This window comes from Ascaphus truei, chromosome 18 (genome assembly GCF_040206685.1).
Source record: "Ascaphus truei isolate aAscTru1 chromosome 18, aAscTru1.hap1, whole genome shotgun sequence".
Taxonomy (NCBI): Eukaryota; Metazoa; Chordata; class Amphibia; order Anura; family Ascaphidae; genus Ascaphus; species Ascaphus truei.
The window spans coordinates 32,888,390-32,906,273 of NC_134500.1; the positions used below are offsets into that span (position 1 = coordinate 32,888,390).

The 17,884-nt window shown below is 52.4% G+C and overlaps 1 protein-coding gene across 2 annotated transcripts in view; it reads left to right on the forward strand.

Moving 5' to 3' along the window:
• The window catches only part of IREB2 (iron responsive element binding protein 2), a 51,115-nt gene that overhangs the window by 8,317 nt on the left and 24,914 nt on the right, over nucleotides 1–17,884 (forward strand). The window contains exons 2-12 of one of the 2 annotated variants that reach the window (XM_075576062.1): nucleotides 2,475–2,535; nucleotides 5,981–6,070; nucleotides 6,715–6,874; nucleotides 7,541–7,678; nucleotides 8,233–8,448; nucleotides 10,159–10,228; nucleotides 11,054–11,237; nucleotides 13,184–13,323; nucleotides 13,834–14,005; nucleotides 14,947–15,044; nucleotides 15,932–16,048. In XM_075576062.1, coding sequence (XP_075432177.1) covers nucleotides 2,475–2,535; nucleotides 5,981–6,070; nucleotides 6,715–6,874; nucleotides 7,541–7,678; nucleotides 8,233–8,448; nucleotides 10,159–10,228; nucleotides 11,054–11,237; nucleotides 13,184–13,323; nucleotides 13,834–14,005; nucleotides 14,947–15,044; nucleotides 15,932–16,048 — 1,446 coding nt within the window. The remainder of the gene's footprint in view (nucleotides 1–2,474; nucleotides 2,536–5,980; nucleotides 6,071–6,714; nucleotides 6,875–7,540; nucleotides 7,679–8,232; nucleotides 8,449–10,158; nucleotides 10,229–11,053; nucleotides 11,238–13,183; nucleotides 13,324–13,833; nucleotides 14,006–14,946; nucleotides 15,045–15,931; nucleotides 16,049–17,884) is intronic. The other variant, XM_075576063.1, reaches the window with a different exon arrangement.

Below are 17,884 nucleotides of genomic sequence, written 5' to 3' on the forward strand. Positions count from 1 at the left end.
CAATAATAAACAAGTTAAAAAGCAGGGGTCCCAGTACCGATCCCTGAGGTACTCCATTCACAACTTTAGCCCAACCTGAAAAATGTTACATTTATGACAGGCCTCTGTTGTCTGTCCTTCAACCAGTTTTCAATCCAGGTGCAAACATTTTTACTGAGTCCAATTTGCTTTATTTTGTACACCAATCTTTTGTGTGGAACCGTATCAAAAGCCTTTGCAAAATCTAAGTAGACCACATCAACTGCATTACCCTGGTCTAAATTCCTACTTACCGCCTCAAAGAAACAAATAAGGTTAGTTTGGCAAGATCTATCCTTCATAAATCCATGCTGACTATTACTAATAATTTTGTTTTCCATTAGATATTCCTGAATATTATCCAGTATTAAACCTTCAAGTAGTTTCCCTACTATTGAAGTCAGGCTTACAGGTCTGTAATTTCCCGGTTGTGATCTAGCTCCCTTTTTAAATATAGGCACCACATCAACTTTACGCCAATCTTGTGGTACCTAGCCTGTGAAAATGGAGTCCTTGAATATTAAATATAATGGTTTGGCTATTGCTGAGCTTAACTCCTTGAGAACTCTTGGATGTATGCCATCGGGGCCAGGTGCCTTATTTACTTTATTTTTATCAAGCCGCCTATGAACTTCTTCCTCAGTTAACCAATTGTTCATTAATATGGAGGTTGTGGCTTACTCCTGCGGCACTACTATTGAACTTGATTCTTCCCTTGTAAACACAGAGGCAAAGAATTTGTTTAATACCTCTGCTTTTTCCTTATCTCCAATAATCTGCCTGCCCATCTCACACTGAAAGGGTCCTATATTTTCTTTTCTCATTTTTTTGTTATTAAGGTACTTAAAGAACTTTTTATGGTTGACCTTACTTTCTATTGCAATCCTTTTTTCATTATCCATTTTTGCTAATTTAATTGCCCTTTTGCAATTTTTGTTACATTCCTTATAATTCTGATACGATGTCTCTGTCCCTTCTGACTTAAAAAATCTAAACGCCTTCCTCTTCTTGTCCATTTCCTCCCCTACCTGTTTATTTAGCCACATTGGTTTTGACTTATTTCTTTTATACTTATTACCCAAGGGTATACACTGATAAGTGTGCTTTTCTAACAATGTTTTAAAGACTGGACATTTATCTTCTACATTTTCCCTGCAAAAGCATCATCCCATTGTAATACTTGTAGATTAGTCCTCCGTTTATTAAAATCTGCCTTTCTAAAGTGTAAGGTCTTTGTGGAACCCAGCACTGAAGAAGTTACATGTTCCTAGTGCTTTACTGTAGTGTGTATATCTTGTATCTGTATAGCACCATCCATGTACACAGCACTTTCCAGCAGTTATACGTGGAAACGTAAACATTGGGAATGAGTTCCTGCCCCAAAGAGCTTGCAATCTAGGATAGGGTAGGTCTGATAACTTTATAGGGGTTTTAATAGGGTGTCCAGCTCGTGGGGAGTTTTAATCCTGTTGCTGTCCGCGATGCATTGTTCAATAAGTTAAATGCCCCTTTATCTGTCCTTCTCCTCTCTGCTGAATCGGTATCAGAGAATAAACAATTGGGGGTGCTCCACCTAGTGACACTTCAATATATTCCTAAACACATCCTGAGGTAGGATAAGGAGTGGGTATAAATGACCTGTGAGTATATGGATATACAGTCCTCCAAAAGCTCAGCAATGACAGTCAATAATAAAGATCTTACCCACTCCTATGACATCCATGGATGGAGATGAGGCGTGCCAGCCATGAAGAAAGATCCAGAAGCAGTAGAATAGCAGCAAATGGCGCACAGCCAGGGAAACAGGGAGCCAGGTGTGGAGATAAAAACGTCCTTTAATTGAGCACATAACTGGAAGAATAAAACCCCCCATGGGGACACAAACACCACCTACGCGTTTCGGACCTGTAGGCCCTTTATCAAGGATAAAGGGCCTACAGGTCCGAAACGCGTAGGAGGTGTTTGTGTCCCCATGGGGGGTTTTATTCTTCCAGTTATGTGCTGAATTAAAGGACGTTTTTATCTCCACACCTGGCTCCCTGTTTCCCTGGCTGTGCGCCATTTGCTGCTATTCTACTGCTTCTCCTCTCTGGGTTGTTGTAGGGTGTTAATAGGGTATGGCTGTCCTGTTGGAGTCTTCCAATGGTGGCGTTATTAAATGTTAGTGGGATTGAGTAGTGTTATAATTGGGTATGGCTGTCCAGTACAGCAAGAGGTGCCTCACCTTTCCAGACCATTTCGTTGAGTTTTATAGCAGCGCTTGGTAAATTAAGGCTTAAAAAGGAGGCTATGAGGCTGACCTTGTGTACGCCCTTCATGCATCAATTCCTTTGCAATTCTGTGTCCGTGGCAGATAAGCGGCTGTGTGGCAAGTTATCTTATTAAGGAGGCCTACAACCAACAGCCCATTCCCATAGCTGTTCTTTTCACTGTGTTTATTTCCCACGATCGCTCAGGTCCGGGAGAGAGACGTTCAGACAGACGGAAACAGGACTGGTAAAGAAGACGCCATGCGAGGTACGTATGAAGGGAGGAGAGGGGGGGTCCTCGTCTAAACGCCGTAGAAAAGAAAGGGTTAAGTCATCGCCTTGCGCGATTTAATATCGTTTATTGGTGCAGCTCCAACATACTCTGCAGCGCGCCACGGTAGAGCAGGAGGGTACAACTGGCTCGTGGAAGGGGGAACCACGGGAAAGCGGGAGGGTACAACTCGCTCGTGGAAGGGGGGAGCCACGGGAGAGCAGGAGGGTACAACTGGCTAGTGGAAGGGGGAACCACAGGAGAGCAGGGGGGTACAACAGGCTCGTGGAAGGGGGGAGCCACGGAGAGCAGGAGGGTACAACAGGCTCCTGGAAGGGGGGAGCCACGGGAGAGCAGGGGGGTACAACAGGCTCGTGGAAGGGGGGAGCCAAGGGAGAGCAGGAGGGTACAACAGGCTCGTGGAAGGGGGGAGCCACAGGAGAGCAGGATGGTACAACAGGCTTGTGGAAGCGGGGAACCACGGGAAAGCAGGAGGGTACAACAGGCTCGTGGAAGGGCAGTACCACGGTTTTCCAAATGGGGGACGTGGTCATGTCAGTAGGATGTGACCCTGCTCTCTCTTTGTAATGCCGGCTTGGGGTCCCTGAGCGTGTCCAGTGACTGTTCGGGGAGGCTGGTTACACGTTGCAAAGGGGTTCTCAGCAGCAACGCTGGAAGGGAAAGCGCTTCGCTATGCAACCGCTTCTTAACGTAGCAAAACATGTGAGATCTTATCTGGCTTTTTAATAATAAATCAGTTCTGTAGTATTAAATAATAGTGACTGTTTAAAAAAAAAATGTTTAACTCTTAAGGCGTGGCGTCTGTTAAAGCTCAAGATCAGTGTTTAAAAGCTGCAGTTCAAGCTCCCGTTTTTTTATTTTTTTTACTTCACTATTTTCATGTGGGCAATCTCTAATTACCTAAAGAACTGCATAGCTGCCGGTCAATTCGTTCTCCGTCTATTGATCGGCAAAGTTTGGCGACATCTTTAAATATGGGGAATGTAAATCGTTGCTATAGGAACAAGCATGCTTGTTAAAATAGAATACAAGAAAATTGGTCTTTCAAAGTTGTTTTTTTAAAAACAGAAAATGCTAAAAGTATTTTTTCTTACTACAGAACTGATTTATTAAAAACACACATGCGGGATATTGCCTGAACTGCAGCTTTAATGTGCACCTGTCTCTCTTTCAAATGAAGTGAGGATAGTTAAAAGGAAGAGAGGAAGAAAGATGGGAGAGGGATGGTGGGGAGGGGGGGGTGAGGGGGAGTGGAAGGAGCGGCATAAGCGAGGGAGGCGGGGGGACCCCCCCTCAACCCCGCCCAGGGTCCGACGCCCACCAAGCTCTAAAACAGATTGAGTAGTCTAAAGGGGTTTAGTCACATGACCAAGCTTCCCAGATTTTGTTGAATTTGTCTAGTTGTTGTTTTAGTCGAGCTGATAGGAGTTCCATCAACCGGACTTCCCTGATCTTAATGCCATTTTTAATGAGTTTGAAAGCGTCCTTTGATTTCTATAGCAGGTTTAGCCCACCTCCCCAGCAGTGCAAGATCTTTGCAACACTTTCCTGTTTGTGATCATTTGTTGCCAATGTTCCCAGCAGCTTGAGCTACAAACTGTAACAATAGATAATGTTACTATGGTAATATCCGGATACATTGTAGCGGCTGAGTTACACTGACTGAGGGATTGATTGAAACTGGAAGGCGGCCATTATGTTAGGCACACAATCGGGATGTTGACAGCTTTATAACAGGAGCACCATGCGATTGCCCGCGTAGGTAAGAATGTAGGATTGTACATTGTCACGCGCTTTACATATACAAATAAGAGGAAAAAGGGGGAATGTAGAATTGCTGCTTTAACCACATTACTTTCCTATTTCTTCCTTTATTTATGCCGATGGTATGCTGCTTTGTGACTTTTTTGTATGTATAGACACACACACGTATGTAGATGTCAGTGTACATATTTATATAAGGGCATGTGTATTTGTCAATGCAAACAGAACTATTTGAGCGATGTCACGTGTGTGTGCATATATACAGGGCCGGGAAATCCAAACATGTGGAAATTCCTTCTCGTCGGCCTGCGCGCTTAAAGGCGCAAGGCACTGTGGGACACTAGTTTGTAGGCTCCGGCTTTGACAGGTCTCCCCCCACCCCCCCACCCGCAGTTTGGCGCACTTCATCGCGAGGCCCAACGGCGGAAAGGAAGCCACAGTCTTCACTTTAGGCTGATTGGGTTTGACTCTGGCTACTCCATTGACAGAGGCACAGGAAAGGGGTATTTTATTATGTGGGGGTGGAGGTGCGGGCGTAGGAAGTGGGGAGGGTATAAAGAGGACGGTATGAAGAGATGGGGGGGTAGGTCAGGGCTGTTTGTGCGTGTGCTGCAGTTTGTGCGTGTGCTGCAGTTTGTGCGTGTGCTGCAGTTTGTGCGTGTGCTGCAGTTTGTGCGTGTGCTGCAGTTTGTGCGTGTGCTGCAGTTTGTGCGTGTGCTGCAGTTTGTGCGTGTGCTGCAGTTTGTGCGTGTGCTGCAGTTTGTGCGTGTGCTGCAGTTTGTGCGTGTGCTGCAGTTTGTGCGTGTGCTGCAGTTTGTGCGTGTGCTGCAGTTTGTGCGTGTGCTGCAGTTTGTGCGTGTGCTGCAGTTTGTGCGTGTGCTGCAGTTTGTGCGTGTGCTGCAGTTTGTGCGTGTGCTGCAGTTTGTGCGTGTGCTGCAGTTTGTGCGTGTGCTGCAGTTTGTGCGTGTGCTGCAGTTTGTGCGTGTGCTGCAGTTTGTGCGTGTGCTGCAGTTTGTGCGTGTGCTGCAGTTTGTGCGTGTGCTGCAGTTTGTGCGTGTGCTGCAGTTTGTGCGTGTGCTGCAGTTTGTGCGTGTGCTGCAGTTTGTGCGTGTGCTGCAGTTTGTGCGTGTGCTGCAGTTTGTGCGTGTGCTGCAGTTTGTGCGTGTGCTGCAGTTTGTGTTCTCTAGTTCAGATTATAGGTACATAGTAGAATTACATTGTAGTAGTAGAGGATAAAAAAGACCTGCGTCCAAGTTCAACCTATGCTAAATTTAGACAACAGATACTTTATCCCAGGGGAGCGCAATCTTTTTTTCCTGCTGCGCCCCCTGCCGGCTCATCCTCTCCGCATCCCCTCTTACCTCGGCGTCATGACCACGTTGGATGTCACATGACCTCGCGCCGTCATTTGACGCCTCTCCGGAGCCAAGGTAAGTAAGGGTTACAACGGCCCGCCACTTAATGTGCCTTTGGGAAGCGCGCGAGGCCTCTGTAACCCCCGCGCCCCCCAGTTTGTGCACCGCTGCCTTATCCTAGGTCTGTACTTGCAGTATATTGATCCAGAGGAAGACAAACAACCCCCAGTGACACCCCATAGAGGGTGATAACGTGGACGGGTACCCCACACCGTTGTAAGCAGTGTCTCCTCTCGCCCCAGGAAATCCTTTCCGATACGTGGTGGAGTCCCTCGCTGGCCGCCCCGACAAGACGTTCTTCAACGTGTCCAAACTCCAGGGCGCAGAGTACGGTACGTGGCCAGTCCCACGCAATAACGTGTCATTCCTACAGGAAGGCGGAGAGAGATCACTCAACAGGGTTTTAGTGCAGGGGGGCCACCAACAGGTCAGGTTCTCAGGAAATCCCTGCTTCAGCACAGGCTGCTCAATCAGTCCTAGCTTCAGCCGAGATTGCTCAATCGGTCCCAGCTTCAGTGCAGTTGGCGATCTTAAACGGAGCCACCTGTGCTGAAGCAGGGATATCCTGAAACCTGACCTGTTGGCGGCCCTTGAGGCCTGAAGTTGACCACCCCTGGTATAGTGAAACTGCAAAACTGAGATGTTGCAGCCTGTAAGCATGCTCCATAAATGGGGTCCTCCCTCCCCCAACCATCTTTGGAGCCCTGTTAACTACTTAACTGCCACACAGGGCTGAAACGCACGGCTTTGCAGGAGTTAATTGGGGAGAGTTGTAGTTTTGCAAAGCATACCATAAACACACACTACCATTTCTACTGCATAGTATTAATATTATTATTATTATTATTATTATTCTGTGCACCAACATGTTACGCAGCGCAGTCCAATGGGTGGTGAGCGAGAATAACAAGCGTAATAAACTGGCGACGCAGCAGGTCAGGAGGCGACTGACGATACTCTGCCTCTCTTGCGACAGACTCCCTGCCTTACTGTATCCGCGTGGTGCTGGAAGCCGCCGTGCGGAACTGCGACGGCGTCCTGGTGAAGGAGGAAGACGCCACGAACATTTTGGGCTGGCAAACGAACCGCGCCCAGGTCCCCTTCCTGCCGGCCCGCGTCCTGCTGCAGGATTTCACGTAAGCAGCCCGGCGTCTCAGCCAAGATCCCGGAACGCAGAAACTAGCCGATTAACCGCGGCGTCCATCCGAGGTGTAGTGGAAGCTGCGGGGGCTGGTGGTTTATAAAATGTGGTTCCGGTTTCTTGGCGTATGTTTCAGGATCGCCATGCAGCTCAGTAAGCAGGTTAGCTGGCGACTTGTCCTATTGTCCAGTATGACCTCTAAACTGTCCTGTATGACCTCTAAACTGAAACATCCGCCATTCCTTTTGTGCACTTCTCACCGCTGTTTAGTAGGAGTACAAAGGCAGATCTGTTCATGGTGATACCGACTTCTACACGTGTTCTATTAACACGTTCGTGGCAAAGGGGTCGGCAATTAATTTCATCGCATGGCCCTTTGGCAACGTCCAGGATAAAACACTGCGATCTGGGCTCTTTGGATCTTCTCGGACCCTAGCTGGATCAGAATCCATGTTGAATATATTGAAACGTCAGGCTTGTTATCAGAACCACGCAGTGCCGGGGCCCTGGGCATTTTATAGAAATGTTTTAATTCAATAATTCAGATAAATACTTTTAAGAGCTGTTACTTTTAAATAAGTCTGTGTATTCTGGAGTAGAACAGTGCTCTCTAAATGTAAACGTGTGACTCTGCTTCACTATATGTTCTTCTCCAAATTAGGGGCGTTCCCGCCATGGTAGATTTTGCCGCCATGAGAGACGCCGTGCAGAAATTGGGCAAAGACCCTAAACGTGTGAATCCGGCCTGTCCCACGGACCTCGTGGCCGATCATTCTCTGCAGCTGGATTTCAGCAAATGGTATTGAACACTGTAGACTGGTTCGCCAAGGCAGCCATCTTTAATGTGTGGGTTCATTATTGCGCCGGAACGGTCAGGTTAAAGTTCCCTCAGATTTATTACTTGCTCCACTGGCTTATTTTCCTCCTCTCCTGTGAGGACCGTGATCTGTAGATCTGATGGGCGTTTCCTTTTTGGGGGGGCCCAAAAGTAGAGAGGTTTTACCCCAGGGGTGGGCAACTCCATCCTCAAGGGTCACCAACAGGTTTTCAGAATATCCTTGCTTCAGCGCAGGTGGGCCTGTCAATGACTGAGCCACCTGTGCTGAAGCAGGGGATATCCTGATAACCTTGAGGACTGGAGTTGCCCACCCCTGTTACACACCATTGGAAGATATAGCGGGCTTGTGCTGTCCCAGGAGATGCGGAAGCCAGAAGGATAAGTCTTTAACCTCCACACGCTGCGACCTCCGACCTTCCCAGCGCTCCCGCTTCTGTATCTCAGTAGTTTTTAGCAGCGTACCAACTGATGAATGTAATTTGGCTTCTGTGGTAAGACTGTGTGTTTCTCCACAGCAGTGCTGCGCAGGGCGTCCCGAGCGCGGCCTCAATGGAGGCGCACAGACCAGCCGCCAAGCCATCTCCGGCGAAGACACAGGCGCGCAAATCCCACTGCCAAGGCCAGAGCAGCTGCAAAGGAGCCTGTAACTCCGGAAGCTCCACCGGAAGCGCCAGGGCCCAGATTGAGAACACCCCGATGCTGTGTCCCTTCCACCTGCAGCCCGTTCCAGAGTAAGATTCACGTAGTACCTAGCGGCGTGCCGGCCGTGAAAGAAATCAGCGGTGCTGTGCGCGGGGCATCACATGCAGCGGTGCTGTGCGGGGGGCATCACATGCAGCGGTGCTGTGCGGGGGGGGGGGGGTGGTCACATGCAGCGGTGCTGTGCGGGTGGGTCACATGCAGTGGTGCTGTGTGCGGGGCATCACATGCAGCGGTGCTGTGCGGGTGGGTCACATGCAGTGGTGCTGTGTGCGGGGCATCACATGCAGCGGTGCTGTGCGGGTGGGTCACATGCAGTGGTGCTGTGTGCGGGGCATCACATGCAGCGGTGCTGTGCGGGTGGGTCACATGCAGTGGTGCTGTGTGCGGGGCATCACATGCAGCGGTGCTGTGCGGGTGGGTCACATGCAGTGGTGCTGTGTGCGGGGCATCACATGTGGCGGTGCTGTGCGGGGGAGTCACATGCGGCGGTACTGTGCGGGGGGTCACATGCGGCGGTACTGTGCGGGGGGGTCACATGCGGCGGTACTGTGCGGGGGGGTCACATGCGGCGGTACTGTGCGGGGGGGTCACATGCGGCGGTACTGTGCGGGGGGGTCACATGCGGCGGTACTGTGCGGGGGGGGTCACATGCAGCGGTACTGTGCGGGGGGATCACATGCAGCGGTACTGTGCAGGGGCGTCGCATGCGGCGGTGCTGTGCGTGGGGCGTCGCATGCAGCTGTGCTGTGCCGGGGGGGGGGGGGTCACATGCAGCGGTGCTGTGCGGGGAGCTTCGCATGCAGCGGTACTGTGCGGGGGCTTCACATGCAGCGGTGCTGTGCGGGGGGGTCACATGCGGCGGTGCTGTGCGGGGGGGTCACATGCGGCGGTACTGTGCGGGGGCTTCACATGCGGCGCTACTGTGCGGGGGCGTCACATGCGGCGGTGCTGTGCGGGGGGGTCACATGCGGCGGTACTATGCGGGGGCTTCACATGCGGCGCTACTGTGCGGGGGCGTCACATGCGGCGGTGCTGTGCAGGGGCTTCACATGCAGCGGTGCTGTGCGGGGGCTTCACATGCAGCGGTACTGTGCGGGGGCTTCACATGCAGCGGTGCTATGCGGGGGCTTCACATGCGGCGCTACTGTGCGGGGGCTTCACATGCGGCGCTACTGTGCGGGGGCGTCACATGCGGCGCTACTGTGCGGGGGCGTCACATGCGGCGCTACTGTGCGGGGCCTTCACATGCGGCGCTACTGTGCGGGGCCTTCACATGCGGCGCTACTGTGCGGGGGCGTCACATGCGGCGCTACTGTGCGGGGGCGTCACATGCGGCGCTACTGTGCGGGGGCGTCACATGCGGCGCTACTGTGCGGGGGCGTCACATGCGGCGCTACTGTGCGGGGGCGTCACATGCAGCGGTGCTGTGCGGGGGGGGGAGGTCACATGCAGGGGGGGTCACATGCGGCGGTGCTGTGCGGGGGGGTCACATGCGGCGCTACTGTGCGGGGGGGGTCACATGCGGCGGTGCTGTGCGGGGGGGTCACATGCGGCGGTGCTGTGCGGGGGGCATCACATGCGGCGGTGCTGTGCGGGGGGGTCACATGCGGCGGTGCTGTGCGGGGGGGTCACATGCGGCGGTGCTGTGCGGGGGGGTCACATGCGGCGGTGCTGTGCGGGGGGGTCACATGCGGCGGTGCTGTGCGGGGGCTTCATGTACTTTCTTTCCTCTGTCACAGGCCAGAAGCCGCATTAAAAAGTCTCGAGTTGGAATTCATCCGTAATAAAGAGCGACTTCAGTTTTTCAAGGTAAACGCCTATCCGCAGATCCCCTAACTTCTTGAGTGCCCCGGCGCCGTTGTCACTAACTCCTGGGGGCTGCCACGCCTAGTGACCACGTCCTTTAAAGGCTTGGGTTTTTGCCCCGGGGTTGGGTTTTTGCCCCGGGGTTGGAAGGCCCCGCGATACCTGAGGCTAATTCCCACGATTTCAACATTCGCTTCCTTATGGATATCTGGCCACGGAGCCGGCCACGTTTTTCTTATCCTCCCTTATGTGAGCTGATGTGAACCGCCTCCACCACACGAGCCACGCGCCGGTTATACCCCGGGGGTATAATATAACGGGGGTAGTCACACACACCTCCCGACGATACTCCCCCGCACACGAGCCACGCGCCGGTAATACCCCGGGGGTAGTCTCTCACACTTCCCGACGATCCGCCCCAGCACGCGAGCCAAGCACCGGTAATACCCTGGGGGTATTATATAACGGGGGTAGTGTCACACACCTCCCGACGATCCGCCCCCAGCACATGAGCCACACGCCGTTAATACCCCAGGGGTATAATATAACGGGGTAGTCACACACCTCCCGACGATCGGCCCCCACCACATGAGCCACACGCCGTTAATACCCCAGGGGTATAATATAACGTGGGTAGTCACACACACCTCCCGACGATCGGCCCCCACCACATGAGCCACACGCCGTTAATACCCCAGGGGTATAATATAACGTGGGTAGTCACACACACCTCCCGACGATCGGCCCCCACCACATGAGCCACGCGCCGGTAATACCCCGGGGGTATAATATAACGGGGTAGTCACACACACCTCCCGATCTCCGCAGTGGTGCTCCAAGGCCTTCGGGAACGTGAGCGTGATGCCCCCGGAGACCGGCAGCGTGCATCAGGTTAACCTGGAATACTTATCCCGGGTGGTTATGGAGGACGAGAGGTTTCTGTATCCGGACAGCGTCCTGGGAACCGACTCGCACACAACCATGGGGAACGGCCTCGGCATCTTGAGTTGGGGTAAGTGTGCGGGGGGGGGGGGGGATAGGGGTATTTTGCAGCCCATTCACTGGAAGGGGAAATAAAGAGTCATACTGCTTAGTAAATAAGGCCCTATATATAACGTACAATGTGATGGAACCTATGAGCCACGCGTCCCACCCCGTGTCTGCCCATCCTCCCGCCTGCTGGGAGACCTCGCCCCCTATATCATCTTCAGCTTCCTTTCTTATTTGGGGTTTAGCCGTGTGTCCCAAGCGTGTTTCAAATCCCTTACTGTTACCCCTACCACCTCCTCTGGGATGCTGTTCCATGAATCCACCACCCTTTCTGGGAAGAAGTACTTCCAATCCTCACATTTCCCTCCCACCCTGCAGCGTCAGAGAATTACCTCTTGTTCCAGCTCTTCTCTCTCTGAAACATGCTTCCCTCCTGTACTCTGTTGAATCCCTTCTCCCCTCTAACCTGCACATATTAACCCTTTATATATGTGACAATATCTCTCATATCCCCTCTCCCTTCTCCCCTCTAAGCTGCACATATTAACCCTTTATATATGTGACTGTCTCTCATATCCCCTCTCCCTTCTCCCCTCTAAGCTGCACATATTAACCCTTTATATATGTGACAGTTTCTCTCATATCCCCCTCTCCCTTCTCCCCTCTAAGCTGCACATATTAACCCTTTATATATGTGACAGTGTCTCTCATATCCCCCTCTCCCTTCTCTCCTCTAAGCTGCACATATTAACCCTTTATATATGTGACAGTCTCTCATATCCCCCTCTCCCTTCTCCCCTCTAAGCTGCACATATTAACCCTTTATATATGTGACAGTGTCTCTCATATCCCCCTCTCCCTTCTCCCCTCTACGCTGCACATATTAACCCTTTATATATGTGACAGTATCTCTCATATCCCCCTCTCCCTTCTCCCCTCTAAGCTGCACATATTAACCCTTTATATATATATCCTCTCCCTTCTCCCCTCTAAGCTGCACATATTAACCCTTTATATATGTGACAGTGTCTCCCATATCCCCCTCTCCCTTCTCCCCTCTAAGCTGCACATATTAACCCTTTATATATGTGACAGTTTCTCTCATATCCCCCTCTCCCTTCTCTCCTCTAAGCTGCACATATTAACCCTTTATATATGTGACAGTTTCTCTCATATCCCCCTCTCCCTTCTCCCCTCTAAGCTGCACATATTAACCCTTTATATATGTGACAGTGTCTCTCATATCCCCTCTCCCTTCTCCCCTCTAAGCTGCACATATTAACCCTTTATATATGTGACAGTGTTTCCCATATCCCCCTCTCCCTTCTCCCCTCTAAGCTGCACATATTAACCCTTTATATATGTGACAGTATCTCTCATATCCCCCTCTCCCTTCTCTCCTCTAAGCTGCACATATTAACCCTTTATATATGTGACAGTTTCTCTCATATCCCCCTCTCCCTTCTCCCCTCTAAGCTGCACATATTAACCCTTTATATATGTGACAGTGTTTCCCATATCCCCCTCTCCCTTCTCTCCTCTAAGCTGCACATATTAACCCTTTATATATGTGACAGTATCTCTCATATCCCCCTCTCCCTTCTCCCCTCTAAGCTGCACATATTAACCCTTTATATATGTGACAGTGTCTCTCATATCCCCCTCTCCCTTCTCCCCTCTAAGCTGCACATATTAACCCTTTATATATGTGACAGTGTCTCTCATATCCCCCTCTCCCTTCTCCCCTCTAAGCTGCACATATTAACCCTTTATATATGTGACAGTATCTCTCATATCCCCCTCTCCCTTCTCTCCTCTAAGCTGCACATATTAACATATTTGTGACCTTGGTGTACAACATCACACTGTTGTGATGACCGCAGGAAGACTTCACAAGGCCCACGATGGCTTATTAGTCCCTATATGTAAGTAGATATATAGATAGATTTGCTCCTGCTTTCCCCACAGGTGTGGGAGGGATTGAGTCGGAGGCGGCCATGTTGGGAGTACCCATTACACTGACCCTGCCGGAGGTGGTAGGATGTGAGCTGACTGGCACTGTCAGCCCCCTCGCTACTTCTATAGATGTCGTTCTGGGAATCACCAAGGTGAGTGGGGTTTTTGCTGGCGAGCATAAAAAAGTCCGCCCCGCGATGTCCCAAAAATGGCTTTCTATGTCTTCTCTGATCAGTGGTGGGGGGTATAATGTGGGGGGTATAATGTTGCAGGGCAGAAGGAGCTCAACTCCAGTCATCAAGACTTTCCCCCCTCCCCCAAACAGGTCAGGTTTACAGGATATCCCAGCCTCTTCACAGGAGCCTCTGATTGAGCCACCTGTGCTGAAGCGGGGGCCCCTTGAGCCACCTGTGCTGAAGAGGGGGCTCCTTGAGCCACCTGTGCTGAAGCGGGGGCCCCTTGACCACCTGTGCTGAAGCGGGGGCCCCTTGAGCCACCTGTGCTGAAGATGCAATGTCCTGAAAACCTGGCCTGTTGGGGGGGGGAGGGGCTTGAGGACTGGCCGACCTTTTGTAGCGACCTGCGCAGCGCTGGGTTATAAGACGCTTTGAACGGGTCACTCGCACGGTGCGGGCGTCGGTCACGCATTTCTTCTTCCGCAGCGCTTGAGAGAAGCCAAGCTGGCTGGCAAGTTTGTGGAGTTTTTCGGTGCAGGGGTCGCCCAGCTGTCCATCGCCGATCGCACCACGATAGCCAACATGTGCCCGGAGTATGGGGCCACCGTGGCCTTTTTCCCAGTTGACCGCGTGACCCTGAGCCACCTGAAGCAGACGGGTAAGAAGGGCAAGAAGGGTTCTCTAATGATGGGGGAGTATTGAGAAGGAAACCTTCCCGTCTAGAGACCGGTTAGAATATGAACCAGTTTTACATGGCACAGAACCGCAAACTCCTCCCCAGACCCTCGTGTTGGCGTTAAACCCGCACGCTGCGCTTTATTGCCGCTTCGGTCTAGGGTTAGAAGTGGGACTGAGGCTGTAATGTTCTGTAACGTTGTATTCGGGCTTGTTGTATTTATGGGAATGTCACTTGTTCACCTGAGAAGCTACCGGCGGAATCTGCATTCACCCTGCTCCCCCTCTCCCTTCTCTCCTGCTCTCCTTCTCCCTTCCCTTCTCTCCTTCTCTCTTCTCCCTCCTCTCCCTTCTCTCCCCTCCTTCTCTCCTGCTCCCCTTCTCCCTTCTCTCCTGCTCCCCCTCTCCCTTCTCTCCTGGTCCCCCTCTCTCCCCTCCTCCCTTCTCTCCTCTCCTGCTCCCCCTCCCTCCCTTCTCTCCTCTCCTGCTCCCCCTCTCTCCCTTCTCTCCTCTCCTGCTCCCTCTCTCTCCCTTCTCTCCTCTCCTGCTCCCTCTCTCTCCCTTCTCTCCTCTCCTGCTCCCTCTCTCTCCCTTCTCTCCTCTCCTGCTCCCTCTCTCTCCCTTCTCTCCTCTCCTGCTCCCCCTCTCTCCCTTCTCTCCTCTCCTGCTCCCCCTCTCTCGCCCTTCTCTCCTCTCCTGCTCCCCCTCTCCCTTCCCTTCTCTCCTGGTCCCCTTCTCCCTTCTCTCCCTTCTCTGTTGCTTCTCTTCTCGCCTTCTCTTCCTGCTTTCCCTGTACTCCCTCACCTCTCCCTTCCCTTCTCTTCCTGCTCCCCTTCTCCCTTACCTTCTCTTCCTTCTTTCCCTGCACTCCCTCTCCCTTCTCTCCTGCCTCTCTCTCTTTCTCTCTCCTCCTCGCTCCTCTAGGTGTGGATCCCGACAGTCTTGGGACATTTGAGTCCTACCTGAAAGCTGTGAAGCTGCTGCGTCAGGATGAGCGCTCCGGACACCCCGAGTACTCTGAGGTAACTAATCCCAAGTGATCTGGTGACGCCTCTGATCCTTACAGGAACGGAGAACTGGCCATCCATAATAGTGATTTCATTTTAGTGCCAACTCCAGTCTGCAGCAGCCATCAACAGATCAGGTCTTCCCTGCTTCAGCACCGGTGATGCAGTTGTCATGAGACAATGAGCCACCTGTGCTGAAGCAGGGATATACTGAAAACCTGACCTGTTGGCCCTTGAGTAGTGGAGTTGAAACACTCCTGGGCAAAACAAGCAACCGAGTATCTCCTATCCTCGTGTGGGGTGTGTGTGTGTGTGTGTGTGTGTGTGTGTGTGTGTGTGTGGGGGGGGGGGGGGTGGGTGTGTGTGTGGGGGGTGGGTGTGTGTGGGGGGGGGGGGGGTGGGTGTGTGTGTGGGGGGTGGGTGTGTGTGGGGGGTGTGGGGGGGGGGGGGGGGGGGTGTGTGTGTGTGGGGTGTCCTGGAGGGGTGGTGATTTCTCTGTATTCTGTATGCTAAGTAGGAGTTTGCGCAGGTAAAGCCCCCTCTCTCCTTATCTGTATTGGCTCTGACAGGGACAGGGTGGGATATGGGTAAAAGAAAACACTTGATTGACAAGCGCGCCCCTCCCCCTTCCAAGGAAAACAAAAATGTAAATTCCCAAAGAGACCAAAACAGACACACGTTTAGTTTAAATGGGACTCGTTTAAGGAAGAAAATGCAACTTGGCATTTGCGGAAACTCCCCGTTTTCGCAGCCTTGCGACGTGACACGGGCCACTCCGAGGATTGCAGAGGCTGTTGAGGGTGCGTCTCCGTGGCGCGTGCGTCTCCGTGGCGCGTGCGTCTCCGTGGCGCGTGCGTCTCCGTGGCGCGCGCATCTCTGTGAGCAGTTCTCTCACCTTCCAGGTCCTAGAAATGATGCTGAGCTCCATCGTCCCGTACGTCAGCGGCCCCAAGAGACCCCAGGACCGCGTGGCAGTGACTGACATGAAGAAGGACTTCGAGGCCTGTCTGAACGAAAAGGTTAGTGACGTCCCTGTCCCCTGCGGGTAACGCGCGGCGCTGGAGTAAGATTGCGGAGCGTGAATTCGGGATTATTGACGGGGAGGGGCCTGTAACCATTTATCTAATGTCTTTTGGATAAGACCCTGATGTTACATAGTAGATGAGGTTGAAAAAAGACGTAGGTCCATCAAGTTGAACCTATGCTAAATTTAGACGGCAGATGCTTTATCCTATATCCGTACTTACAGTATATTGATCCAGAGGAAGGCAAACACAAACCCCAGTGACACATCATCCAATGACATCTTATAAGGGGAAACATTAAATTCCTTCCTGACCCCAAGAATTGGCAATCAGATTACTCCCTGGATCAACATCCTTCCCATGTATACTTATTTGGTATATCCCTGTATACCTTTCCTTTCTAAAAAGATGTCCAACCTTTTTTGAACATATCTATTGTATCTGCCATCACAGTCTCCATGGGTAATGAATCCCGCACTGTAACTGCCCTTACTGTAAAGAACCCTTTCCTTTGTAGCTGGGGGAAATTGTTGTCTCCTATTAGCTTTGCAAACAAAGGAGCAGAAGCTATTATTAAATCAAACTGATAAACGCCAGTAACTGAGTGTATTCAGTGTTCCTGTTTGCAACACGGTTTCCCTAAGATAGAAATAAGTATGACCGTTACTTTAAAGGAGCTCGACACTTTCTAATACTGATTACAGTAATCATTGATCACCGCAGTGGAGCCGCCTCTATGTGGAGGGGCAGAGGTCGCACCGATCCATGCCGTTTCCTCACCCAGATCCCACAAACCTTTTCTCCTTTAAAAAGATGTTACTTGTAGCTCACTGTTACAGATTGACTCCTATCGGCAGCCATTTTAAGCTCCCAGGAGCTGCAATGGGACCATTCGCCACCGCTATGTCGCCGTAAGTTTTCGGCTTCTTACGGTTTGTGTTTTAGGGTTAATGTTCGGGATTATGTTTTAAGGTTAGCAATAGAATAGTTGGGTCAGGGTCCTACGTTGCAGTTATCGGCGTTACCCACAATGGCCCAGAACCCCCCAGACTCCCCAGCGGCGGCCCACTGCACTGGCCTTGTAGCAATGGCCCAGACTCCCCAGCGGCGGGGCACTGCACTGGCCTTGTAGCAATGGCCCAGACTCCCCAGAGGCGGCCCACTGCACTGGCCTTGTAGCAATGGCCCAGAATCCCCAGCGGCGGCCCACTGCACTGGCCCGTAGCAATGGCCCACACTCCCCAGAGGCGGCCCACTGCACTGGCCTTGTAGCAATGGCCCACACTCCCCAGAGGCGGCCCACTGCACTGGCCTTGTAGCAATGGCCCAGACTCCCCAGCGGCGGCACACTGCACTGGCCCGTAGCAATGGCCCACACTCCCCAGAGGCGGCCCACTGCACTGGCCTTGTAGCAATGGCCCAGACTCCCCAGCGGCGGCCCACTGCACTGGCCTTGTAGCAATGGCCCAGACTCCCCAGCGGCGGCCCACTGCACTGGACCGTAGCAATGGCCCAGACTCCCCAGCGGCGGCACACTGCACTGGCCTTGTAGCAATGGCCCAGACTCCCCAGCGGCGGGGCACTGCACTGGACCGTAGCAATGGCCCAGACTCCCCAGCGGCGGCACACTGCACTGGACCGTAGCAATGGCCCAGACTTCCCAGCGGCGGCACACTGCACTGGCCTTGTAGCAATGGCCCAGACTCCCCAGCGGCGGCCCACTGCACTGGCCTTGTAGCAATGGCCCAGACTCCCCAGCGGCGGCCCACTGCACTGGCCTTGTAGCAATGGCCCAGACTCCCCAGCGGCGGCCCACTGCACTGGCCTTGT